The 26,943-nt window shown below is 42.5% G+C and overlaps 1 protein-coding gene across 11 annotated transcripts in view; it reads left to right on the top strand.

Moving 5' to 3' along the window:
- rgs3a (regulator of G protein signaling 3a) overlaps positions 1-26,489 on the top strand; it is a 119,616-nt gene extending 93,127 nt beyond the window's left edge. For 9 of the 11 annotated variants that reach the window (XM_069171579.1, XM_069171598.1, XM_069171592.1 and 6 more), the window contains 5 exons: positions 12,854-12,924; positions 21,823-21,924; positions 22,881-22,942; positions 23,935-24,101; positions 24,216-26,489. In XM_069171579.1, the coding sequence (XP_069027680.1) occupies positions 12,854-12,924; positions 21,823-21,924; positions 22,881-22,942; positions 23,935-24,101; positions 24,216-24,416 (603 nt within the window). In that variant the 3' untranslated portion in view covers positions 24,417-26,489. Of the gene's footprint in view, positions 1-12,853; positions 12,925-17,142; positions 17,241-20,917; positions 21,480-21,822; positions 21,925-22,880; positions 22,943-23,934; positions 24,102-24,215 lie in introns of those variants that run through there. The other 2 variants (XM_069171645.1, XM_069171656.1) reach the window with 2 other exon arrangements.
- The last annotated feature ends 454 nt before the right edge of the window (positions 26,490-26,943 follow it).

Raw genomic sequence — 26,943 nt, 5'->3', positions numbered from 1 at the left:
TAGTTATTCCATTAATCCATTTATCATTATGAGTACTTAGAGATGAATGTCTGAATTTGTCTGATTTAAGATTTAACATCAGTTATCATGAAATATAAGACATTTTGCAGCAACTTCTACGCTCACATTTGTGTTTACTTGAAGCTTTTGCCTGAAAATGGCAAAGTCAGGAGTCAAAAGTGCTCTTAGAGTAACAAATGTGTGTATGTACATTATAGAGAGACTCCCCCACCGCCCCCTCCCTCGAGGTCACCTCTCTTTGCCCTTGTCAGCCAGTGTTTACTTGGCCTTTAACGAGCACCAACTCTGATCCCATCCTTTTTTTTTTTCCGCTATCTTTTCCTCTCACTTGGTGTCTTTAGTGGCCTTTTCATCAACGGGAGGAAAGCCAGTGAGAGACAATGAGCAGGTTTTTTGCTGCCAAATCAAACCTGCTTTTTATGCAACACATGGCTTTTCAAAATAAAGTTAATTTAAGCCAAAAGTTCTTGGAAAAGATACGGAAACATGAATAAATATTTGTACTGTCATATCAGTATGTAGTAATGCGTTTGAAAGATAATGATTATAAATGATATCGCTTGAGGGATGCACTATTAGGACAAATCTTTCAGGACCATCAGGGAGGTGAAAAATGGAAACGATGCTGGTCTAAGAATAAATCCTTTTGGTACGCCATGTGAATATTGTGCATCATGAGACAAGCAAAGGCATCTGTTTACATAGGAAGCTTCTGAGAGTCAAATCTGATTGAGCAGGACATCCTTTTCTACCTTGTTGAGGACTGTAAATCCACTTCCAAATACTATAGTAGCCAAAGATAGACGCCTCTGATTAATGAAAATATCAACTACCAGAGAATTACGGTGGTCAAAGAATATTTTATTCTACATTTATCATAACAGCATCACTGAAGCATTTAGAAAAATCAAACATTTTGTTTACGTGGTCTGAATGTTTGTTTGAAATCTGGATTTACAGTCAAGTCAGCAGTTTTCTCTCTTCTAAGGAACTAAATGAAACAACATTGTTCATCAGTTGGAGCAACATTTACAACATTTCTCTCCTTTTTATGACTCATTCTAATTGCAAAACATTAAAAACAAAAGTGGTTTTACGTTATTTAACAGTGGCAATAAGAGGGCGATGAAATGTCTTGTTTGGCTTCAACAGCACTTAAAAATCAGCGCTTTAACCGGAGATTTCCACTTAATGTTGGTGCACTGTCATTATTTCTGTCTGAAACAAACATGCTGCACATTTAAATTAATGTTTCTAAAGTAAAATGGATATTTCTGCTTTGGCCCGGACGTAAAAATAAAAGAAGAGTGAAACGGGAAAATTGAGAGAAATGATTTGTGCTGTTGTCAGTGAATACAGCAGATTATCTGTTTGTGAGGCTAAACGAGGATGAACACTAAAGAGCAATCTAATACGAGGAAAACAGCACACACGGCTTCATCTAACCTGAATCACTCACCTCTGTCCTTGGGGCCAAATCAGAAAAGGTTTTATTGATTCACAAACACGGAAGGATCAGAAAATAGAGCACACACCGACACAAACATGACGCTGCAATCATTTCTTTTGGCCGACTTCTGTGACCGAATTAATTTGTTGGGTTTGTAACAAAAACAATAGAGAGTCGAAAGCAATAACATCCATGTGGATTTTGTTTCAAGGGGAACCTTTTAGAGCAGCGAGTACATTACACGGAGAGGTAAAGACAACAGCCATGAGCTCAGGACAACATGTTTGGAGTAATGTACTCTGTAGAGTGGAGAGTCTTCATATCTCGGACTGAACATCTGCTGGTCTGTGATAAGCAGGATAAACATTTACAGGAACTTAAACGTGCTATTCGAGGGCCACGTACAAAAATATTAGCGAACTGTGTGCTCTCTTTAAGTCGTGGTTAAGTACCTCAGCTACATGTCCTGCATGCCTTCGGCAGTTTTCCAGGACGAAGCTGTTAACGCCGATCTCTCTTCATTCCCCGGGCCTTGATGTCCACGTCTCTAATTTTAGCTGAAAGGTTAAAGGATGAAATAGGCACAGTACTCGTTCATATCGAGATTGTGACGCGCACGTGGCCAGAACTAATAATAGTTTGTTTTGAACTACGAGGAGTTCGTGGAAACGATTTAAAAAACACGACGCGCCGATGACCGCCGTGTCGTCGCCGTACGAGACAAAAGAGACGCCGCGGGTAATTTTGCCAAAGGCCAAAGTTTAGATCCGACTCAGCGCGTGTTGATTAGCAGCACTGTGCCACACTGAATGAATAATACCGGAGGTACACATGTGGCCTCGCTTCTGTTTAACTGTACACTGGATGGCCTGGACGGGACAAAAGGTCTCTGAAGTTCAAACCCATGCAGGATGAAGCCGGGTCGCTCGCGTCCAGTCAAACACTAAATGAGTAACGTGTAAACATTTACTGAGGAGGTCGAACAAACTTCCAGAACAGTCAACACGGCATTCAAAGAATGTATTGGCAATTTCGGTTTTCCTTCACTGTGAAATTTCAATAACGACACTCGTGAGAGTCGTTCACATTATGGAAGGAAATATACAGTTTGAGATTTCCCTAAATGGTAAAAAAAACAAACACTTATGTAAGACGAGAACTTTTTTATTTTTTCATTTATGAGGGAATTCTTGTGTCTTGTTGTGAAAGCGGAGACGTCTTCCTCGCTCGCCGGGTTAAGTGCTCGTGTCGTCTGGAGGCTCCCAGCATGTTGTTCTGCCATAGCTCGCCGTCTGTTTTGCTTTTTATTTGGATGCTTAAAAAGGAAGAGGAATGCACATGCAGGCAGAGTGTAAGAGCACAAGCCAACAAACGTGACATGGACCTACAACTCCAAAGACAAAACTAACTTTTTATCTTTAATATGCAAACGAATACACAGAGTAGTGATTCCTTTGCAAGTTGTGCTCTCAGACTTAAGATTGTAGACAAAACTAGACAAAACCGCACAGTCATCGCTTTTCATTGTTGTTGTTGTTGCGAGGAGTCGAGTTTGGCTGCGGTCGATTGTGTTGTGTTCGCGTCTTGTTTACTAAATATGCACATATTTCTGGGAAGGTTGTCCTCTATCAGTCCGGGACGAATACAGCAGATATTGTTTGTTCACACTGACAGGAAGGGGAAACGTCGTGGCCGCCGCGATAGTCTTCTGGGAAGAGCTATCGTTTTCACTCAGTCATGTATTTAATTTAATATTACTATCTTTTAGCCAGGACATCATGTCTTGTTTCAGTCCATGTTGTCTTGTGAGGTCATGCAGGCAGTAAAGCAAAATTTAATTCAGTCATTCAATTCGTCACAAATTCACACAATGATTCCTAAAACAAATTTTATTTTACGTCGTCAGTTTAAACTTCGGACTCTTTTTACACCTGCAGAATTATTCGAGACCGTTTCCAAAACTATTAAATAAACAGAAATACACTTTTTGCTTTTTTCCCCCCTGAAATGAAAGCGCTTCGTCTCGGTGGAACTCTTCGTGCTCTCTCAGGAGAGTTCAAGGATCCTCACGATAAATCCTGCTTGACAGGGAAGCTCTCCCCCCTCCCCCCCCCCCCCCCCCCCCCCCCACACACACACACACTCACACTCACACACACACACACACACACGCACGCACACACACACACACACAAATCTCCATCACAAAGGCCAGCTAATCCCCGGCTAATGAACCTAGCTTTCCTCTTGTTTATTTGTCATTAATTGTTTTTGCTCTTTGTGATTACTCAGGAGGGTTAATGAGCTTCTTGGATAGTTTCTACTCCGTGCATGAAAGTGTCGTGAGAGCATACTGCTTTTGTTTTCATCCATTAAATCTGATATCGCTGTAATAAAGTGTGAATCAGGGCTATAATAGCTTCAATTGACACTAATTCTAAAAAAATGTGTTCCTGGTTGTTTCCCAAATGAACGGAAGAGGAAAGGAGTCAGACGCTGGATGTCAGCACACAGAAGTCCTTGACTCAGTACTTGTAACTGTATCCACATTTTAACAGGCTGTTGGACATTTATTGACGTTTGACAAAGTTAGTGACAACACAACAGCAGCGTTGTTGTTCCTAATGAGTGACACACAATTCAGACTGCCGAACCTCGGAGCTGTGAGACTGAGTGACTTCATCAGCTTTTGTGACTGAACAAATAAAGTTGATGATGATAATCATGACTCATACAATAACACAAATACGCAGCACATGTAATGCAGAGTTTCGACTCGCCGATATGCAGCAGTTACGAACAGCTTCTTTATTTCCTCAGTGACCCTTTAATTTCAAACGTTATGAAGAGTTTTAATGATCTCTCGTCAGACGATGTCACGACACTTGATAGCTGGACTCGTGTCAGCTGACTCATTGCTCCCTGCCCACCTTAGTGTCTTACAGTTAGTTAATGCACTTGGATTATTAAACATTAAATGGTGGGACTTTGGATGCTGTCAGCGGTGCAACAAAGGCCCCCGACTGACGTTCATGTGCTCCAAGAGACGATCCAGAAGGCCTCGTTTCATACTTGCATCCTGTGGAGGTGTTTGCAGTGCTCGTTGCCATAGCAGTGTTTTGGTCGAGTAAGGGCCCTCTTACGTAATTGTTGATAGATGATGTCTCTTTTGTACGTACACACACATGCAGATACACAAACTCACACTGCGTAGTCTGGATCACTGATGTGCAAAAGACACAGAGTAGATGTGACCTGAATAAACAGACAAATACATCTTCACAAAAGGATTTTATGACGAAGACACAACTGGAATCCAGCAACATTTATTTTTTAATCCCAGCTGATTTTGGTCCGAAGCAGGGTTCAAGCTCGACAGGTCGCCGGTCCACACAGAAAGGCACCTGTCCCAGTCAGGGTTCGAACCCCGGACCTCCTGCCGTGAGGCGACAGTGCTAAACGCTGCAACACCCTGAACCAATCTTTGAAAAAGGAAATACAGTCACTAACATTACTGATGCCGATTTTAAGAAAATGTATCACAGATTTTGTTTGACAAACACCTGAAATCTATTACCATTTTATAAAGCCTTCTTTCATGTTGTTTGACATTGTAGGATTCACTTCGAAGCATCAGATCATTTTGTCCAAGTCTCTGCATGTTCTGTCTCGGGTAAAAAAAAAATAAAGGCGCATACAGCGTGATAACAAGAACGTGATGTACTCTATCCGCATGCCAACTATGTGGCCCGCATCAGCACATAACCCGGGTGGGGTTTGAATTATAATTATACACACATGTAGCTGTGCAGCAGTTACACACAGAAACAGGACAGACACACTCTCACTTCGACCCCCAGGAGGCTGGAGGTGACCAATCAAACACGCCGTCCTCACAGGATGGGAACAACCAGGTTCACTGTTAGTGATTAGAATAAAGCGTGCAATATGATATAAAACATTTAACTGGGCTGAAAAACATTGTTCTGAACTGGGTTTTTTGTTTTGTGCTTCTTAGTATGAATACAACAAAGTGCAGTATGTCCTACATTCAAACAAACAGTCTGCTCATCAGGAAATCAACCATGCAGTTTGCTGTAATGAGACAAAATGATAATAATAACAATAAGTTCACATAATTTATGACATAAACGACATCGTTGCAAAACAACTGCATTAACTATTGTCTGTCAACTCACAAAAGCTCTTTTGTTTTGTTTGTTTGTTTGTTTCGTCCCAAAAGGAAAGACATGTTTATTTGTAAAGCACATTGAAACAACAAGGTAATTCAAAGTGCTTCGTCACCTCACGGCATTCAGGTTGTGGGTTCGAACGGGTTTTGTGATTTCTTTTAGTGCATTTAGTTCATAAATTACAACCACCGGTGTCCTAATATGATTTTTTTTTTTTTTTTTTACGCATTGGTTTAGTTTTTAGGGAGTTCTTTGTACATGGAAATGAATGACACAATGAAAACAAAATGTATTTTTTAAAGATGTTGGTTTTCATTATTAAAACAAAAGTCAATGAGTTTTGGAACTTGAAATCACGGGCAGCAGCTTTAATCTCGTCTGCCACACACATCGGGGCCATCAGTAAAGTCCGATATTTGGTGGCTCGTATGTGTTGTTTACTTCCATTAGGAGGTGAAGCACGACCTTCACATCGTTCTCCAAGCCGCCGCCGTTGGCATCTCATCGGTAGCATTCATACTCTCCCTCCCCGATGCCATACATCTCTTCCTTTCCTCGTAATAGTCCTGCTTTTATAGCATCCGGCCCTTCGGTCTGGCTTGTTAAACAAAAGTCACGTTGCTGGTGATTGACTGAAAGTAGCACCTGAAACTCACAACGCTCCACCTCCTCAAGTTAATATTACAAACACCCTCCTGGAAGTGTGACGGCGTGATAGATGTGTCACACGTAAATGGTGAAACACTGCAATTAAATGTGAGGGATGTATTTGCTCTGATGCAGCGACCGCTGGAGTTCAGTCTGGTGATGTGAAGGAGGAAATGTTCAGCTGATCAGGATAGCGATTGGTGAAGTAGTCAGTTAGTTCACCTTTATGATTATATTATATACTATATTATTACAGCAGTAAACACCTGACGGACCTGTTGTGGACAGGAAATGGTCAAATGCATCATGGAAGAACATCTCTAAAAAAATACACTTCATAAGCGTGTTGTACCCAACTTGACTGTTGTACCAGTTATATTTTATGATTCAGGACCATCTCAGCATAGACTAAGCAGCTATGATAAGATTTTTGCTGCCAGCGTTAAACAGCCACCGAGGAACCATGAAAAGAAATCATGCTGGTGTCTGACTGTACGAGGTCGACATTACGATTTACTCATTTTTGTATAAATTTATCTCTTAAACCCACTTCAAGAGAAATAGAGATATTCTAAGACACATCCTCAGATGTTTTTATGCACCCTGTATCCAGAAATAACAACATTCAAGGAGCGAGACTCATTAATATTTAGTGACAAAGCCATGATCTGTGCTAATTGCCTTTTAAGAGTATCTGCCATCGAGGAAGACTTCGGAGCGTGAGCGCATTAAGCTGATCAAATTTGTAAGCACATCTTTTTCTCTCTGTTCCCACCTTCCTCTGTAAGCTGGCAGTTTTCTCGCTGAAAAAGCTGGAGCTTTTTCAAAATGCTCTCTGGGGTGCATCAATTTAAACGTCTGCTCGGTCTGTCAGATTTTTTTCAAAACAAAGACCTAAACCCCCACAGGAAGGGGTCAGATGTCACGGGGCAGTAAAGTAAAAAATATGACTTTCTCTAACTTCCTCTGCCATCACTCATTTTAATGCAGCTGATTACACAGCTGTTACTGGTAACTTTTTATTTATGTTGATTTTGTCAGACAGCGTCACACCTATAAAACTGGCGCGGTATCTTGAGTTCTATCTGTTCTACTTCTTACCAGATGTTAACCTTGATTCGCAGTTTTAATAACTAAAAGCAGCGGAGGAGAAGATTTAACTGATTTTCCATTGTTTACTCAGGTCTCTACTAAAATGAGCTGCGAACAGTGCAGCCGATGGATGGAAGTTGATTTCACAACAAACAAAAAAAAAACCAGCATTTGAAAATGTTGATGGATTAAAGTAAATGTACTGCCACAGATTGCAGGCTTGAGTTCAAAATTGCAAAGCTATTACTAACTAACTTACATAACCAATGTAGCATGATAAGAAAATATGTCTGCATGGTCGGCCCCAACTGGGAGTCGTTGGCCCAAGGCTTTTTCCTGATGGTCCGTCCGTGGGTCGCTGCCAGCCTCGGAAAGAATTACGATCCTGCAGCCGTTTTAAAATTCCAGGCAGAAAGGTCGGCCGCCGGTCAGAAAATGTCCCAAAAAAACAAAAACAACAAAAAAAAACGTTTTAATGGACAGCTCCAGTTCCAGGGCTGAGTGACCTGACAGCTTTTCACAGAGCATCTCCAAGAGGTGACGCCGTACCGGCATTGTTCATTAACATCCTGTGACATGGGAAGTACTCACGCAGGAAGCAGCCATCTCCTGAGAGGTGCTGAATAACAGGAGGCACAGGAGAGTCAGATCAAGCACAAAATACACTCTCCTTCTGTATTAAAAGCATACACCCCCCCCCCCCCCCCCCATAGACACACACACAATGTGCAGACAATACACCTATTGTAACCAATTTCATTGGAGTAGAAATGAGTCAGTGTCCCGTCTGTAGGTCACTGAGCTCATTCTCAGATATCAATGAATATTGTGGTCGTCCCATTGTACTCTGTGTGTGTGTGTGTGTGTGTGTGTGTGTGTGTGTGTGTGTGTGTGTGCGTGCGTGAGTGTGTGTGTGTTAGCATTGGCAATTCACTTCTACAAGACACACACACACACACATTCATAAATCACTCTGCCACAGCTACGACCACGCGTTTGTTTTATTTCCTTTCATTTGCAAAGGAAGTCGGAAAAATATTTCCTGTGGTGTAAATTGAAACAATGAGGGAGAAAAAATTGTGTCATTTGAGCAGTTATGTAATTAAACATGAAAGAAAATGATAGAGGCAACACACATCAGGGATGTTGTTTCAAGACTTTTGATTTAAAACAATAAAGGAACGGTGTGGGGGGGGGGGGTAAAGTCAGACTAAAAGAAACACTCAAAGTATCATCTTTATGAATAAATGCTGTGAAGTCTTCGGTGGACATCAACTTAATATGTGAATTAATGTCTTGCTAATCCTTAATACTCCCCCACTGAGTTCAGACTTTCATTTTGTGGTCTTTTTCTCATGTTCCTTTGTTAAATGTCCGTTTATGCTCTAATTTAATCTTCTTCTATATATACTGTGGTATTTTCTGGCTTGTATAAAGCCTCCATTGTTCCTTCAGAGTGCTTTGGAGCGAGAGCTGACTCTGTTTTTGGTCTCCTCTCAACCATTTTCTTTCAACTGTCTGGCATCGATCTACGAGAAAGTGCAGACACGTTCAAGGTCAAGAAACGACCTGGATTATCATCAAAAGAAGCCCGCTGCGCTCAGTTATTTGCTTGGGTTACGGATACCCATTATGCAAATGGCCTGCTGTAATGTTTCAACACAGAACATGCTGAGCAGTTATATTTTTGCAGTGATATTAAAGATAAGCATGTTGTTGGTTGGATTTAAGATATTTTCCCTCATTTCTAGAATGTGTTTTCTGAGTGAAGCGATCACAGTCCCATCGGGCCTTTATTTATCAAGCATCTCAGAGTCACTCCCGGGAACCTAAAGTGAGGACTAAACATTTTTCTATTTCAGAGTGCAGTGTGAGATTTGCTTTACTTTTGTCCTTGAGAAGGAGTTCTCATTATATCAAGCCATAAGAAATGAATTGCATCATCTAATTTCCCTCAGTGACGTCAATCCATTAAAACAGGCTCATGTAGCTATACTTAGAAAAGTTATATTTTATTCAAAATGACAAGTGTTTGATGGTCATCTCTGACATCGAGCCAGGTACCCTTTATTACTGTTCTCCTAAAAAAGATGTCCAATTAATAATGTTGAAGAACATTTAGTCCATATTCAAAATTTGTTTGGCAAGTGACTAAATGTCCTCTTCTATTTGGCCACGTATGACTTCGGTTAAGTCTGCAGTGCATCGTTTTTTTTCTTCGTAGAAAAAGATACTAGATACAAAAAGAAAAACCTGAACCAACAAACCCATTTATAAGCAATCACTGCACCATTAACAGATCTCGTGGCACTATTTACACTGACAGGGTATTTATTGTTGAGAGCACACCAGCTGGTTGCTTTTACTGTAATAAGCCAGTCAGTGTACAGTAACTCTGTGACTACTTATACAAACATCAGAGCTGCTTTAAACTGAGGTCGTGATGCCAGGTTTTCAGACGTCACTGCGTCAGTCATTGGTCTGACACGCAGACACACACAAGGCAGCAGAGCCACACAATGCCAGGAAACCGGGCTCGAACACGATAATCTGAGGCTTCGCTAAATGGAACGGGAGATTGTCTGGGTCCCCGTAACATTGTTCAGATGCCAGCTTGTCAATTTGTTTTCAAATAAACGAAGAAATGAAAAGGAAGGAAGCGGCCCGAGGGAGGTCTGATGGTGGAGGAGGGGGGCGGGGGGGGAGCAGCGAGGGTGCAACTGGTGAGAAGAAGTTCAGATGTACAAAAGGCCAAGATTCATTTTGTCACCTCTGGGGTTTTTAGTTTTTGGTGGATTTGGAGTCGGTAACGTTTGCCCATATTTCTTTCACACGCAGCCTCACACATGTAGCCTGTTCAACATACATCTGAGCAGCTACCCTGCAACCCCTTAACGGCGTGTCAACATCTGCATCTCGTGCCTCGGGCGGCTTCATCGACATGTGGTCTTTGGCAAATTCTGTGTTCTCTTATTGTCCTCAGTGAGGCGTGAGAGGAGTCTGTACACATCAGCATGTACACATCAGCATGTACACATCAGCATGTACACATCAGCATGTACACGCACGGACGCGCACACACAGACAAAGGTTATTTTTAGAAAAGGCTCTGACTTTTCTACACTCCACTGCCCATCGCCAGGCTGTCTGTGTGTGTGTGTGTGTGTGTGTGTGTGTGTGTGTGTGTGTGTGTGGTGTGTCTAAGTCTCTGTTGTGTGTTGGGGCTGCTAAAAAGAAAGGGAAGAGTGAAACATTTTGGATTTGGGGATTTAAACATGAAAACTGCTTGTATAATACCATTTAACAACTGAAAATGCTCAGCAAAAGTAGTCCATGATTTACCTATTATCTACAGCTGGAAGATATACAGTATATATATAAAATACTACTTTGTGTACATGAAACTTTATCATCAGCTATATTAGATCTTAGTTATCACTGTAGATATCAAAATCTCTTCTGAAATCACATTTTCACATTATTACATAAGAAATACAACATTAGATTTTAAACACACTGTATAGTTTTTTGTTTTTTTTAAAGTCATGCAAACAGACAAACTTCCCTAAACACACACGGTAAATGTTGGCAGGCCTTTATGCTCATCAAACAGCAGCTCCACATACATTTTGTTTCGGCTCTTAGCTTGCACTTATCTTTTAGACCGCTCCTTATTAACATACACCTTAACATCCGTTTCACAGCCGACTGTGAATGCTGGAGTGCATCACTGCACACTTCCTACAATGACAACCCCAATCTGGGTTGGAAGGACGGGTAATGAAAGGCCAGGATGTAGCAGAGAGATGCTTTTCTGTAATCAGTTTTGATGAGACAAATCCCCTCAGATACTAGAAATGACTAGATAATTGAACAATTATTAATCAAAGAATACAAAGCAGTTACAATTCTCAGTCTAAAAAGGACATTAACACATTGTTCTCAGCCACATCTGCATTCAACAAGGTCTAATTTACAACCCTGGCACGAGTAGTTTCAGTGTCCTGACAGAAACCTGAGGAGACATTCAAAATATAAAAACTAAGCATGGATGTCAGAAGCTAAAGGATTTGTGGGGAGATGAAATATGAAGACTGTTTATGATTCAAAGGCAGGAAAATCAGCCTGAAGTGAGTCCATGTGTTTTGAATACAGGCTGAAACTTCAGAGAGCAGTAAAATTACAGATCTAGTGTTATTATAGCTGTAGGAGGTGCAGAGAGGGCCGTTAAAACAGTTAATCATTTTAGTCTGAATTACAAAAATTCACAGCAAAACCAGAATTACATAAAATAAAACAAATTATGTTTTATAACACACAGGGGATATAAGTTGAGGCAGCTGGTAGGCGGAGGGCGGCTTCACACGGATAGAGGCATAACGCAGGAAATGTTTGCTCAGCATTATTGTTTGAATACCATAATAGCTCCATGAAAACAATGCGACCATTCTTCATGAATGCAACACAACTGGATGTCCAAAATTAATCACATATGTTTTTGTTAATAGTGAAGACCCAGATTGATGTAATGCATTTTCACACTGCTACTGCTGTTTTTAATTTACCATACTCACAGTTTTAAATCAAACATTATGGGAAATACCAGGCTGTCCTTTTAAAGGAGTAATAATGCACAAAGAAATACATGAGGTGAGTGTTTTTGGGTCGAGCGTCACTTTAACCTCTCAACGCCCTGAAGGAATGAAGCCCGGCAAAAAGCTCCTTAATCTGCAAAACAGCTCCTCACTCTCAAGGCTGAAACTCAAATAGAGTCCCACAACGGAAGAAAACTTGCACCATGTGCTACCAGCTGTGGTCAGTATCGAGCTCAGATTCAACTGTGTATTGCTGTAATACAATGGCTCATTATTTAGGGCCTCTCACACACACACACATACAATGGGACTGCTTCAGGCCATCAGATTAGTGCAGATTGACCCCTTCCTCACCCTGAAGCAACTTCCCGTTTACTCTTGACCAATCATAATGGTGGGTCGGCAGAAAGTGTAACGTGAAGCCAGGGCGCTTGGCTCGACACTTCAAACCTGGGGCACAGTTGGAGGCCAGCAGAAACAACAGCTGAAGTCTTTCACACTCCCTCACAGATTCTCCTCACTTTTTTATGCCCAGACACCATTTACAAACGTCTCTGCTGCTTTCACCGAGCGAGAGACAGACACAGACACACAGCTCGGCCAGCTTTTGTGGGATTTACGATGTGGACTGCTGCTGTGGATTAATGGTTTTGGTGGCTGGCTGTGTGTGTTACAGACTGGACTCCTCTCAGTCTTGCTTAGCTGGTCACTCCAAGGACTTGCTTACTTGCCAACCAGGTTGTCATCGCCTGTTGGAGCTAATCAGAGCTAGAGTATCTGCATGAGACAACAGGGCCCTCTGTCTGTGTGGAGGGTTGATGATGCAGTGTGTCCTCTCCTTCCTCTCCCCCCAGCTGAGCTCCGGATCCCCCTGTAGCTGCGAGGTCGGCCCCGACGAGACAAAGAAGAAAAAGTCCAAGAACCTGTAAGTGCTCAAACTCACTTTCCATAGTTCTAACAACTACATTCAGTCTTCAGCCTTTTAAGTTTCACACTGATTCAATCAACACTGTGAGTCCAGCAGAAATGACTTCACACCTCGTTTTAATGAATCCATTGTTGTCAAACAGGCTCTCGTGTTGAAACAAATGGTGAATGATAATGATGTGTTTTATTGCTGCCCGTAGGGGGTTAATGGAGATGTTAATCTGACTTGTGTCTGAATTTTGGGTGGGATTGGATTAATGGATTTAGAATGTTAGGACATACCCACACTGGGATGTCTGTCCACGTGTGACTACGTACGTGACTAATTGTTATTACAGGGAAGTTTTTGGGCTGTTGTGAAAGTCTGTGTAAAACCAACACGTGTTCACAGACCTGCAAACACAGGAGCGGCTCACTTCAGGTGTCATCAGAAATCAGAGCTCATTCTGTAACGCTGGTCATCATCTTCTTCATCTTCATTAAGCGGTGAATGATGTGTGTGTGTGTGTGTGTGTGTGTGTGTGTGTGTGTGTGTGTGTGTGTGTGTGTGTGTGTGGCACCATATGTGTGTCTCACGTTGTCAGTGAGGTGTGAGAGTGTGTGTTTGACTGATGAGCACGTTGACGCCTCACTGATTTATCAGCTGTTCACTCGCCTCTTCATCAAGATGAAAGCACATTTCTTTGGTTGAAGGACGTTAAATCGGTGGCTCTCCTTGGGCCTGATAGACGCCCGCTCTCCTGCTCACACTGTTTTGTGAGCTGTTTAGTTAAACAGCAGATTAAGTGATTAAAATTCCACAGCCTTTTTTTTGGGGGCGTTTTTTTGTTGTTGTTGTTATCTGTTACAAACAGCTTTAGTTCTACTTTATTGGCTTTATTGAAACAGGCATCCAAAAAATACAGAATCATTTTAGGGAAAAGAAACATGCTCTTTCTTTACTTTGAATGTCACTTTGAATCTAGAATATGCGATTCATTTTAACGTCCTGAATATTTCTAAATCAGTATTTGATTTGTGATCATTTAGGACACGGATTTGCGCTCAATTGTTTTTTTTTTTTTAATAGATTAAAGTAACATCAAAGAGGATTTATTGACTTGGTACACAGAACAAAAAGAGATGCAGTAATGACTCTGTGTAACGTGTGTCTGACTGGATCAGCTGTTGCAGCTCTTGTTGACAGATTTGTCACAGGTCATGACTTGCAAATATTGATTAGCTTGAGAGCAGCGGGAAGTGAGGCTTCCGCTGTCGGTGGGCGGGTGGAGGTGTTTTCAGGTCCTCGATCAGATCAAATCAGTTCCTGCCTTCACTCCGCCCCAGGAGGTCCAAATATGGTCATTTCTTCCTCCAAATTACAAAGATGGCGGGGGCAAAAATGTCAGACTGGAGACTTAAAAACAGCTGTTCACGATCCAGCGTGTTGGTTGCTGCTGCGAACCAACGTGCACAAAAGCAAAACCAAGAGGTCGACGGCTTTAACGGCTTCACACACACGTGACATGAAGCAGCTGCGCTGCAGCGATCTGACACCGGTGAAGACTGAGCGGACAGAAATGGTTTATCTTTCGTTGATAAAAATGTCACCGATGCAGATCTGTCATCATTAGTTAATATAATGAGGATGAGTCAAAGCTTTCTGAGTGTGGTGGAAACTCGACATGTTTGCACACAGACTTTCTGTATTTACAGTCCTGGTTTCCATTTAATTTTCAATGTCATGAGCTTATTGTCTCAAACACAGCTTTACTTTTTTCATTGTTCAGTATTTCGTCACTCATTTCCTGCCATTTTCTTTCCATCATGCCACTCGGTAAACTAGCTGCAGGGGGGATATCTGCTCATTCATAACAAGGCACACAAATAAACATGCCTCTACACAATATCTTTCCCGTCTAACTCCGAGGAATACAAATGTAATATGTGGGTGCTGTAGATTGAAATCTCCAGTTTTCATATAAGGACAAAGGAAATTGAATTATTTCCTCCAGATGTAGGAGGCTGATATATAACGTGCAGAGAGTCGGTAGATGTACATCAGTATGGAGGAGAGCTACAGTACGTCCTGCAAGCACGAATCGTGCTGACATTTAGCTTCTTTATAGCTTTGAGAGGGTACTCGCTGACGACCTTGTAATTTTCTGACTATCTGTCTGCAACCAGTAGCAGTAATCGATTTGATCTCTACTCCTTTCATTTACCATCATATCTTGTGCGCTGTATGCTTGCTGTGCAGATTTAATCTGGATGAACATGCGCATCTTTATAGATGTACACTCCAGTTCACTTTGAAAAAGGTGCAACTCAGACCCACTATCTTTACTCAGCTGTGGGTGTGCAGAAGGTTTTCAGATGGAAGTGAAATACAGTCAGATTACTGCGTCGGAGCCCCTTTTGAAACAGTCCGGTTTGTGGTGAGTTCCCATCGACGGGGTTGGAGGGGAGAAGTCTGATCCTGCAGCAGCTCTCACTCACAACAGAGAGGACGTAAAGTATCTGCTCACGTCTCGGTGCTAGATACCGCAGGCCACCTTCACAGGTCCGGTAGAGTCCGTGCCTCGGCTGGTCGCTGCTGCTTGTGCGGCATGTGAATGATCAACAGCACACCAGGCAACGGCGGTCTTCATGTTTCGGCTCATCTGAGTTAACGTAAAAGCACTTTAATACTTTAGTTTAACGTCCCCTCTTCACTGCTGTTCATGGTTTCCTCTTCACTTGTGAATTATTCACAACAAGAAATACACAAGTCTACTTCCTCAGCACTCTTCCTCGTCTCTTCTTCAGTTCTTTTTGCTCGGTCTGTGCACCGTCTTAAATTTATGCACGTTTTACTTCCTGTGTTTGGTTTACTGGATCCAGCACAGCTGTTTTCCCGTGATTGTCTCCATTATCTCTGCCTCACTCCCCGTCCAGTATCACCTCTGGTTTTCAGTCAGTCCAGGTGTTCTGCTTCCTCAAGCAACAGATCCCTGCACGGCTACACCATTTTATTTTAAACATCTGGTGGTTTCCAACAAGTAGCAAAAAATAAAGCTATAAACCTTCAGCACACCAGTTAGTGCATCCTGATTCTATGCGAGGGAATGTGAGCTTTCTGACTAATTATTCTACATCTTTAAAAATGAGTCATAGCTAAAGACGTTTGACGTGTAAAATGTAAATAATCATAAAACTGACATATTAATACCTCAGTGATTAGAACTGTTAATCCAGCGTCAATTCATGTAGACAGGAAATACAGACAGATGGAGAGAAAGGAAACCAAACAGCATAAATAACCATCTGCTTGTATCTGTGTGGAACATATGTATGGTTTCCATACTGTAAATGAATACTGCAGACCTGTTCTTGTTCGTATTGATTGACAGCTCATTTCACAGTGTGGTACTGACTCTGTGTTTAGTAGCAGTTGATAAGCATCACCTGATTTAAAGCTCTTTTTTTGTGGTGTGAAAGTTGGCTGAATGTTCTTTATTGACATAATGTTATCTGACCCTGCTGTAGAATCAGTGTTGAGATTACGTGAACCACTTCAAGATATCATCCAGGTTGTATATATACAATGTTAAAGTCCTAAAAACATCCTGATAAAACGTATGTAACAATGACAAAGAAAAAAAAAAAAAATCTTACAATAGAGGATGTGATTTGTACTTCAATCAGCGATCTCACCACCACAAAGCTGAACACTTCTGTTGGACGTGATCAGCTGATATTAAGCTTTATAAGAGTTCCCCATTGATGTAGAACTGCAGGATTACACACAGTCTGAACACTTAACACCTACATACCCCACAGTACAACTATTTTCTAATGCCACACCCACAGATACTCGCTGTTTTCTACCCCAGTTAACACGGACTCGACAGACTAAGACTAATAGAAGCGGCCGTTACAAAAGAACCACAGAAGAGATTCATGAAAACATGCAGCCATCGTTGGCATTAAGATCTCTTTTCTGCACACCACTTGTCATCTTGGACAGAAGAGCAGATCGTAGCAACAGTAGAGTTACTAAAAAGACAGATTTCGTCTGGACTAAGACTCCTCCAGACCTCAGTTAGAAGGAATTTGTCCTCTTAACACTGCATGTGGATTGGGTAAGCCCCGGGTCCGCCTTCTCCAGACCCCCAGGACTATATAAAGCTCCAGCAGAGCCTCTCAGGGGTTAGAGGAATGTGATTGCCAAACAAACCCCGGGGCCCTGACCACCAGCGCTCCTCACACGCTTACATATGCAGTGCATGCTGCGTTCCTGCAGGCACCCATGTTTCACACTATGGTTGATTTCTCAGAGAAATACCTGGAAAGGTAAGAGCGAGGCCGCGACTCACCTGCTTGTTTGAGTTTTGTTATCAACGATCAGAAAACATCAGACGGGAGGGAGAGAGAGGAATGTGTGGGGGGGCTATTTGGCGTTGGCTCTCGGGCTGGTGGGGAGCTATCTGACCTCTACGTGGATCTCATTTGGCAGTCGCAGTGAGGGAGAAGGATCCCCTGTGAGGCTGAAGTGCTGAAACTATTTTAGAGGAAGCAGCTTTAACTTCTAACTTGAGGCTGTCCCTTTTTCTTATTATATGCAGCCTGGATTTCAAGAATAGGATTGGTCATGTGGTCTTTGTGGCTAGGAAGGTGAGTTTGCTCAGAAATAGAGCTCTTTTTTTTTTTTTGTCTTGATTGACGGAGACTGTGGATGTGATGGTGTTATATTTATGGACAGAATTTAGGACAATTCCCTTTTTTTTCTCCATTGTTCTTCCAGGAATATTGCAGAGTGACTTTCTCTCGGTTCGGAGGCTCTTTGAAGATTTGCTCAAAAATAATTCTGACCTGAACTGTTTTTGTCTGTGAAGAAAAAGTATAGAACAAATGCTCACAGTTTGTTTGCCGTGGCTTTTCAGACAGAGCCAGAGGAGTGTTGATGCTGTTTGAAGTGTTGCAGACACACTGACTCAACCCTTGACCCAGTATACTGGCACAGACACGCATACACAAACAGTCTCGCACGCGCTATTTGTGTGTTCTCTATTCACTCCGCAGGCACACAGCCTTCTGTCAATAGTGTGACAGAGGGAATGAAAACACGCTTGAACGTTGCTCACCTTGTGCTGCTCTGCTGTGCAGCGGATCTCACGACCAGCTCCAACTCCCAGATCGCCGCGAGAAAACCAAAAACCGCCTCACGTCGTGAACGGAGCAGCGGGATGAAGTGGGGCCTTTTGGTTTTTGGGCTTTGAGCTTGTATGGTACATTGTGATCTGCAACATGTCTGTCTGCAGCTCTCCCCATGTGCTAACAGAACCTTTCCCAGGGAGTGTGGCCTAGTTTTCAGAACACCAGGAATAGCCACCGGGGTGCTATTAGTGCGACTAATGTGAACCAAGCAAAGAGGGAATAAAGAGCACGGAAACCTGCAGATAATTGCAGAGCGAAAGACCTCTTGCTCCTTCACTCAGAGCGCATGAAGTGTTCTCTTATGTACAGGCACAAGCAGCCAATTAGGCGTGTGGACACATTTCGCCTGAGCTGCAGACGCTGACATGCTGCATGAGCCCGGCTCGTTAGATCAAAGATCACCCTAATCTGATCATCTTTGACAGAGCATGTGTCGGGTCTTTTAACAGATTAGGTTAAATACAGGCGGTCACTGTGTGTAATAGATCAACGGGAGGGTGATACGTATCCAGTGGTATTCAGACTGGAGGTGGGGGGGGGGGGGGGTTACTAGCAGCTGGAGAGACAGTGAAGAGGAAAATAGCAGCAACTTGAAACAGAGTGGTGCTCAAAGTGAGACTGAGAAGATCCATTAACATACATAGAGCACTGAGTAAATACCATGTCAAGTACAGCATCACGGTGAAGTGACTTCAATCAAGTACAAGATGACTTTACATTTCTGATAATGATCAAAATGATCTCTTTTGTTGTTTTATGTCAGAAACATCCGATGATGAGTGCTTCCTCTCTGCGACTTCATGTTTCGTTCCTTCTTTCTTCCTGTTTTTAAGTCTTAATAGTTTCGTAGAGGTTTTTTTTTTTTTTACAAAGAGGGTTTTCCTTTAGGTCAGTAGTTAAAGTTTGCAAATCTTCTAACAGCAGAAATCTGTGCATGTGGAGGAAACATAGACACGACACACCCAGGAAACCTCCGTCAGGTTCGAACTGATGTTTACCTTCATTCAGCAAACGGTGATACAGGCAGTTTACACCCGGAGCATCACGATGAGCGACAGCTTACTGAACAACATGCATCCAAAACAAAGTGCTACCGCCGTCAGTTCTTCAGGTGTTTATCGACGTAAATGAGGAATCTACACGTATCACTTGTTCCCAAAAATACCTTTCGCTTTGGAGATACTGAAAATAGATGGAGAGATAATCCACGAGATGATGTAAGATACTTGTAGTTGCAGTACCCAGTGACACCCACATGGTGGCAGGATAGAAACATGCATTTCCCTTAAAGTGACTGTAGTTATGACATCACTGTCACATCATTTCCACATGGGCTCCGCTTCAATAAATCCAGACATAAATTATAAAGTGTCCTTTGTGTGGCCAACAAAATATTTTCCAGACCTTATAAAAATATGAGTTTTTATTTTTTCCTCAGTGGTAAAACAAAGCTTCTCTTTTAGTTAATGACGCACAAATCTTAATTGCTTTGAGTACGAGCTAAAAATAGAGTAATCTAATAAATCCTGGTAATTTACAGCAAGAGGGATTTTTTTGTTTTGTTTTTTTTAACATTTTTTATTTGGTAATAATGTCCTTCAGGCTTGGAAGTGTGAGCTTTTCACAGGGATGCTGCTTCAGAGCTCCCCATTGTTTCCATGAGCCGGAGGCCTGCGTTCTGCTCAGCAGTTCAACATCTGGATTGGAGCCGGTTTCACGCAGCGCACTTATGTTATTTCAATCAACGAATGACTCATCCCTCCGCTGCTGACGGTGTGTGGAGCTTTAGATATTCCTTCAAGAAATTTCCATTTCTTCCGTTACCTGGCTTCAAAGAAGAAGAAAAAGAAGAAAAAAGAAGCTCTCGTGGCTTTTTCTTGATTTTGAACTCGATGCTTTTACTTTTTTTCATTCAGCATATACATCATTAGTATCTAATTTTGGCATTTCATCTCTGCTCAATCTGAAAAGTCTTTCTGAAAAGGGTTCCTGTCTGAGTTTGCTGAAGTAATCTGCAACTCCGTCCTCCCCCCAACCCAAACACACCCCAATCAATCCACCCACACAGACACACTCATCCTGATTCTAAAGGAGCCATTTAGCAGCTGCTCGCAACAGCCCGTGCACTCATGTTGTATCATGTGTATGGACTTTTTTTTTTTTTTTTTTTTTTTTTTACCTTTCCTGTCCTGCAGCCGTTGGAAAAACTCACACCGACAGCTGACTGTGTTCTCTGTTCATGCTGTGTGTAGCCACCACACGTTTAACGCATGTAGAAATGATTTCTCTTTCCCTCACACACACACACACACACACACACACACACACACACACACACACACAGACAGACAGACAGACAGACAGACAGACAGACAGACAGACAGACAGACACACACACACACACACACCCACTGGTGGAGGCTTGGAGTTTTCCAACACCTGTGACTGGCATGAAAGTACCAGTGAAGTGGGTACGAGTTGGCACAGGTGCAGACGGGTTCTTTGAAACGGTGGTTGTGGTGTGCCGTTTCATTGCCGTCTGTGTATATTCATACTCAGTGTTTGTGCTAACCTGCAATTGTGTGTTCTTCCGGGCTCCTGCGTGAACATGTTTGAGTGATAAGTGTCTATTACTGGAAGCCCTGTTTCTTAATTTAGGGTGTACATGCTCTCCTGGGGGCCGTGGGTTGGCAGCGGGACAGCTGGCAGTGATTAGGGCCAGCCAGCGCACAACGCTGTGCTGCATTATTAGCGGGCCAGTCAATCCACAGTGGAAATCAAAAGCAGGAACTCAGGAAATGGGTGTTGAGTGAGGTCACATCCCAATGAGGCAGCACGTGCTCCAGGTCGGGAAAAGCCAGGACACGTACCTTGGGATTATGGGAATGCGCAGAATACTGTTGGAGCCCACGGGTGCGGAGGGTTGGTGTATTCCCTTATCTGAGATTGAAGGAGGCGCATGTGCAGCGGGGCGTCTCTGTGTGCGAGATGGTTGGAGAAAGGTGAAACAGGTGAGGTGGGCAGTCAGGGGGATTTTTTTTGGATGCTGCTTGAGGAGGCGAAGCTGCAAAGAGGAGTGAGCATGTCACTGTGCCCTGTTGCCTCTGCCCTGGGTCAGCTCCCTCTCAGCAACCCCTCTCGGCACATGGAGAATGGTGTGATGAAACAGAGGAGTGAGGACTGAGTCTCTCTCCTCCTTCTCTGCCACATTCGCTTAGTCCCTGCCAAGGAACCTGCCAGGGACACATCTACAGCAAAGACTGTGAGAGATATTAGATTGACAGGAGAGGCACTGACAAGGAGCGAGGAAAAGGAGATCTGCCTTTTGGAAAACTCTGACCCATCCTACCACCATACCCGGCTGAAGACTAGAATGTACACAACACATCATTTACCTTCATTTTTTTCTGGCTTTTGTTGTTTTGACGTTTTTATTCTGGATTGGATTTACAGCATTGAAAATCTTAATTGCTGATTCAATACTTTGGATTGTTTCAACTGTGGACTTTGGATTTGGAGACTCAAAACACTTTCTTCCTGTCTCTTTTTTTGTCTTATGTCTCTCTGCTTTATCGTTCCTTTCACCCATTTTTTCCCCCTCCTCGTCTTGCCACAACTTTCCCCGCTGCTTCACCACCTCCTCCTCCTCCTCCATTCATAAATCTTCCTTTTTATTCTCCTTCTCTCTCCTCTTCCTTTTCCTCTTTGCTTCACCCAGGGCCAAAGACATGAAGAATCGGCTGGCTTTCCTGCGGAGGAGGAATGAATCGCCAGGAAGCAACCCAGCCAGCAAGTTAGACAAATCTATGAAGTCTGTCAAGTAAGTGACCACTTCCTGACTACATGTGCATGTGGGCGTGTGTGAGACACAAACTGGCGATGACCTGGTCGTGGAGTGCAGACATGTGGGAGCGATGGGAGTGTGGCATTAATAGAGTGAATGGGAGGATGTAAGGATGGCATGTCAGACGGAGGGTTACAGCCTTTTAAATGATTTACATGTTCGTATATAAATTATGAAATATGCTGATCAAATTAATAGATTCTTTTCTAACATATACTGTATATAAAATATAAATTAGACTAAGTTATGTGTAATAGGAGCATCATTTAATAAACTTACAGATTTTTTATTTACTTAATTAATCTATATAATTAAGTACTTATGGCAATATTTTACCAAGAAATGTAAAAAGTTTACTAATACACAGGTTATATATCATATAAGAGTGTTTAAATTAAGTTGATTAGTCAGAATAGATGTTATAATGTCCACTAAAACTAAAAACATTCTCATAAGATGTAGAAAAATCTCCATCTTGACCCTCGTTGGCCGCCCAGAATTACAGACTAGTCGGTACGAAGGGGGGCATCGGACATGGAGTGCCGGACTTGGCCAAGACGCAGACTTCCTTGCAGGATAGAGAAAAGGATGAGAGGCAGCATGGGGCAGACAGACAGGGGGTGGGGGGGGAGGTCTCTTCACCCCACAACGTGTCCCGATTGGCTGGCCGAAGCCCCTCCTCCTCCCGCCTTCAGTGTTGCATTCAGTTGGAGTATAAAAGCCTGCCCCCACCACAGTGAGGCAGACAGACTCATGGCTCTGAAGTGACGCAACCATTCATAAGGCAGAACAGAGTGGAAGGAAGCAGGAGAGGAAGCGTCCACATCCCCACTCATCTCACCCAGCATAGACAAAGTTCTGCGGATGGGTCACACTATGAGAAACCTGGCTGAAATGGGCTTGTTAAAGAACCGCTCTGCTTTTATCTGCAGGCCAACCCCAGAGGAGGCACTGAAATGGGGCGACTCACTTGACAAGCTGCTGACACACAAATGTAAGTTACCTTGAATTCCTTTTCTGTATTTGTTTTTCTCTTCTTCTTTTTCTTCATTTATATCCTCAGGAATCATCTTGCACAATGTGGTTTTTGATAAGATGTGTGTGTGTGTGTGGGGGGGAGTTCAGAGACTCAGTGCAGGCTTGAGGTGGTGGGGGAGGGTACTGATACATGGATTACACACTCACACACACACACACACACACACACACACACACACTGCTCTTGTGAACTGGCAGCTTGCAGCAAATTCCCCTAATCCCAACGGACAGAGTTCATGATTTACACAGAAAAGAGGAGGTGAGGCTGAAACATGCAACCTGTGAGCGTGCTGCTATTTTCTGCGTTCCATAATTAATCTTCTACAGTTAGCTCCTGGTCTCGTTTCCAAAGCAGAGAGCTGACACACAGCCAGCCAGCGCTACATCTGGTCCTCATTCGGCCACATTGGCCTCCTTATTCTCCCTCCTCCTGACCTCCTCTCGGCCACCTCTTACCTCACTGCTGCTCGCCACAGTGAGGTAAGAGATGACTGGGCTGCGCTGGCAGTGCTTCATGGGAACGGAAAGGTGCCGACAGAAGCCGTGGGCGGACACGGCTTCCTGCTATTCTTTCTTCTGGATGCCTTCTTCCTCAAATCATTAACCAGACTGAAACTTAAAAAAGCCCCAAAGTTGCCCCGAGTCGGTTTCTTTTCCCCTGACACCGAAACAGCTGCCTCTTTGTTCATTCACAGCATGTGTGTGTTGCCGTCATGTTGAAGCTTAAGGAATTATAGAGTCAGTGGGGTGATGTCACTCACAGGATGCTGAGGACTTCTTCTTCTTCTTTCACGTCTCACTTTCTTCCAACCACATGAGTCAAAAGGCTCAACGTGGGCTATTTTAAGAGCTGAAACTCTGAGGAGCAGCTTCAGCTGTGAGGTTGCCATGGCGCTTTAGTCAACTCTCCTGTTGTTTATTCTCCTCCTCCTCCTCCTTTTCCCTCAGATGGTCTGGCAGCGTTCAGAGCTTTCCTGCGCACCGAGTTCAGCGAGGAGAATCTGGAATTCTGGCTAGCATGCGAGGAATACAAGAAGATCAAGTCGCAGTCAAAGATGGCCTCAAAAGCCAAGAAAGTCTTTGCAGAATACATCGCGATCCAGTCTTGTAAAGAGGTGAGTGAGAGTGAACGCAACTCCTTCTGCAAGAAATAGGAAACGTGCATCTTCCACTCGTTTGTTTCTCCAAACTAAGAGTCCTCTGACTTGCTGTACTCTGTTCCTCTGCAGGTAAACCTGGATTCATACACCAGAGATCACACGAAGGACAACCTGCAGAATGTGACACGCTCCTGCTTTGACCTTGCGCAGAGGCGGATATACGGGCTGATGGAGAAGGACTCATACCCCCGCTTCCTGCGCTCAGAACTCTACTTGGACTTAATCAACCAAAAAAAGCCCAGCTCCAGTTCGACTTCGTCTTCGTCATAAGCGACGAAGGAGAAAAGAGTAGAAGAAGAGAGAGATGATGAGAGAGAGAAAAAAAAGGGGGCAGACTTGAAAAAGAAAAAAAAACATAGAGTGGGTGGGATGTGAGCTTCTTTGTTTGCCTTTTAACATTTTTATTTTTAATTTGATTTTGTGTCTGTCATCCTTTTCACTTTTTTGTTGTTATGGTGTGAGAGGACGCGGCAAAGCTATGGCACTGCAAAGGAATGTAGTTTACACAGTTACCAGGTGGATGGATGGATGGTTGTTACTAAACTAAAATGCAGAAGCCCATAAACACGGGCTGGAGCAGGAGCTGGACGCTTGTCTCATCACTGTTGTTTTTTTTGTTGTTGTTGTTTTTTTTTTTGAAGTCTCTTGTCAGAAAAAAAACAACATTTGTTTTTTTTTGTCCAGTTGTACTGGAGAAGAGGAGGGGTTGCTCCAAAAACCCTGCAGACATGAAGACAGTCCGGTACTGTTTTGTCACGTTTTATTTTTTTCCTTTTGTTCCTTTTGAGACTCCCACTTTCAGAAAGCCCTCTTCTTTCCTCCGCCATGTTCTCTGTGAAGCAACTTCAAACCTGTTGGTACGACGCAGCGTACTTTTTTCTTCGTTTTTTTTTTTCATCAGCTTTGTGATGGATGGATGGGTGGGGGAGAAAAAACAAAAACAGGATGATGTCTGAATGAAAACTACATCTGTTAAACTCCTGCATCCACGCCGAGCTTCTATAAACGGCTTTCACCTTATTCAAGTTCAGGACTGTGGAAAGATACTGTGAGCTTTCAACGGGGACAAAGACGGAGACAGAAATGGGCAAAGAGCTTAAGTGTATAAACAACGGATGGACTGCAGTTGTGATGAAACACAGGTGTGTGTCCCTCTCACATTAAAAGACATTAAAAAGTCCCACTCAGAGCCACACATGGAAAAGAAAGAAAAGAAGACGACTTGCTTCCTGCCTCCAAAGACTGTTTACAACAAGGAAGGAAAAATCAAGAAGAAAAAGACGAAAAAAATAAATAAAAACGAAGGCATTTCCTTTAACATTGTAGCTCATCGTGGACTAATCGAGGAAGCATTCTCAGGACATTGCTTTGACAAGGTTACAGCTTGGTTTGATCTTCTCCACTGCTTCTGTTTTTCTACCACGCTCACTGTTTTTTAAACTGCTTTAGAGTTCCCACCTGCACTCCTTCGTTTCTACCGAGCAATACGTGAGACGGTTGCTCGTTTCATCAGAGGAAAAAAAGAAAAAAGAAAAGAAATGCTTGGTGTGTACAAAGGTTTTAGCCTATTTATTTAGATTTACTCGCTGGATGCTTCAACAGACACCCTCACGTCCTCCAAAGCACTCAGCTAAAAGCTCTCACTTTCCTCTTAACCACCAAACAGGTCCAATGCTGTCCTGAACTTTTAAGTGCAATATTTTTTTATTTCTTATTTTATTTTGTTATTATTATTATTATTATTATTATGTTTGGTTTGTTCATTTATTTGGATCATTTTGACTTTTTAACGGGGGAAGACAGAACAGCTTGAGCTCTGTATTAACTTTATTTGTTAAGAGAAAAATACTTAGCTATAAGGTTGACTTACAACGTAAACTTTCAAGAAGCATAAGTAGTTAAATGAATTTTAAGCAAGTGATTCTAACTGTGTGTTAACCCCCCTGGCAGCAGGCAGCTGGGGGGGCATTATGGTTGTAAATATAATTCTTTAAGAAAACTATGTGATAATAACACATTAAAAAACAAACAAAATCGAAAAGCCAAGGTCTCTGCTGGTGATAAATGTGGGACCCAGCTGTATCTATGTAAATATGAAAGACTCAAAACTATAAGATAACATGTATTGTTAAAAAAAATAAAAAAAAAATAGGTGAGCAAGAGCAGGTCCAATCTGCTCCTTTCCCTGGTCATACACTGCTTGTAAGGAGTTTTTCTGAAATGCATTTTATCATTTTCACTGTTTACAATTCAAAATGCATCTCCTATGATAGCAAGTGAAAACAGTAGAGTACATTTGGTGTCATTGCTAATGATAAATAAACCAACCAACTGATGAAGTCAGATGTCTTGTCTGTGGATTTTTCTCATGACGTGCATTCGTTTTGGTCAACACTGTTCTCATGTCTGCACGCCAAATATGAAGATTGGAAACTTTTGTCCACCAGCACCTCATTACACAGAAATTAAAATGTAAAGACAAGTTGGGATTTTATGGGCGGACACCTATAAAACCTGGTGTTGCTTATACACAGTTTTTGTTTGAATTTAACAAAAAAGAAAAAACAAGTTATATGCTGTGTTAATTGGTGATCTTAAAAAGTGCTGATAGGCAGATTTTGTGAACTTTGGACAGAGCGGACTCTGAGTGGTGTTCAGCTTTATTCACTCTGCAAAAAAAAAACAGATTAGTTTATTTCCCAACATGTCAAATTGTTCTTTTAAACCAGCTTAAATGCAGGTTTATTACAACTTGGATCTTTTTTTTCAGCTTCATTTAGCTTTTAATCTAAAATAA

This window comes from Embiotoca jacksoni, unplaced genomic scaffold (genome assembly GCF_022577435.1).
Source record: "Embiotoca jacksoni isolate LCO1_2020_lvr unplaced genomic scaffold, fEmbJac1.0.p SCAF_10, whole genome shotgun sequence".
NCBI classification, from domain to species: Eukaryota; Metazoa; Chordata; class Actinopteri; family Embiotocidae; genus Embiotoca; species Embiotoca jacksoni.
The sequence above is the reverse complement of the archived record's forward strand: the minus strand, read 5'-3'. Positions and strand labels throughout refer to the sequence as shown.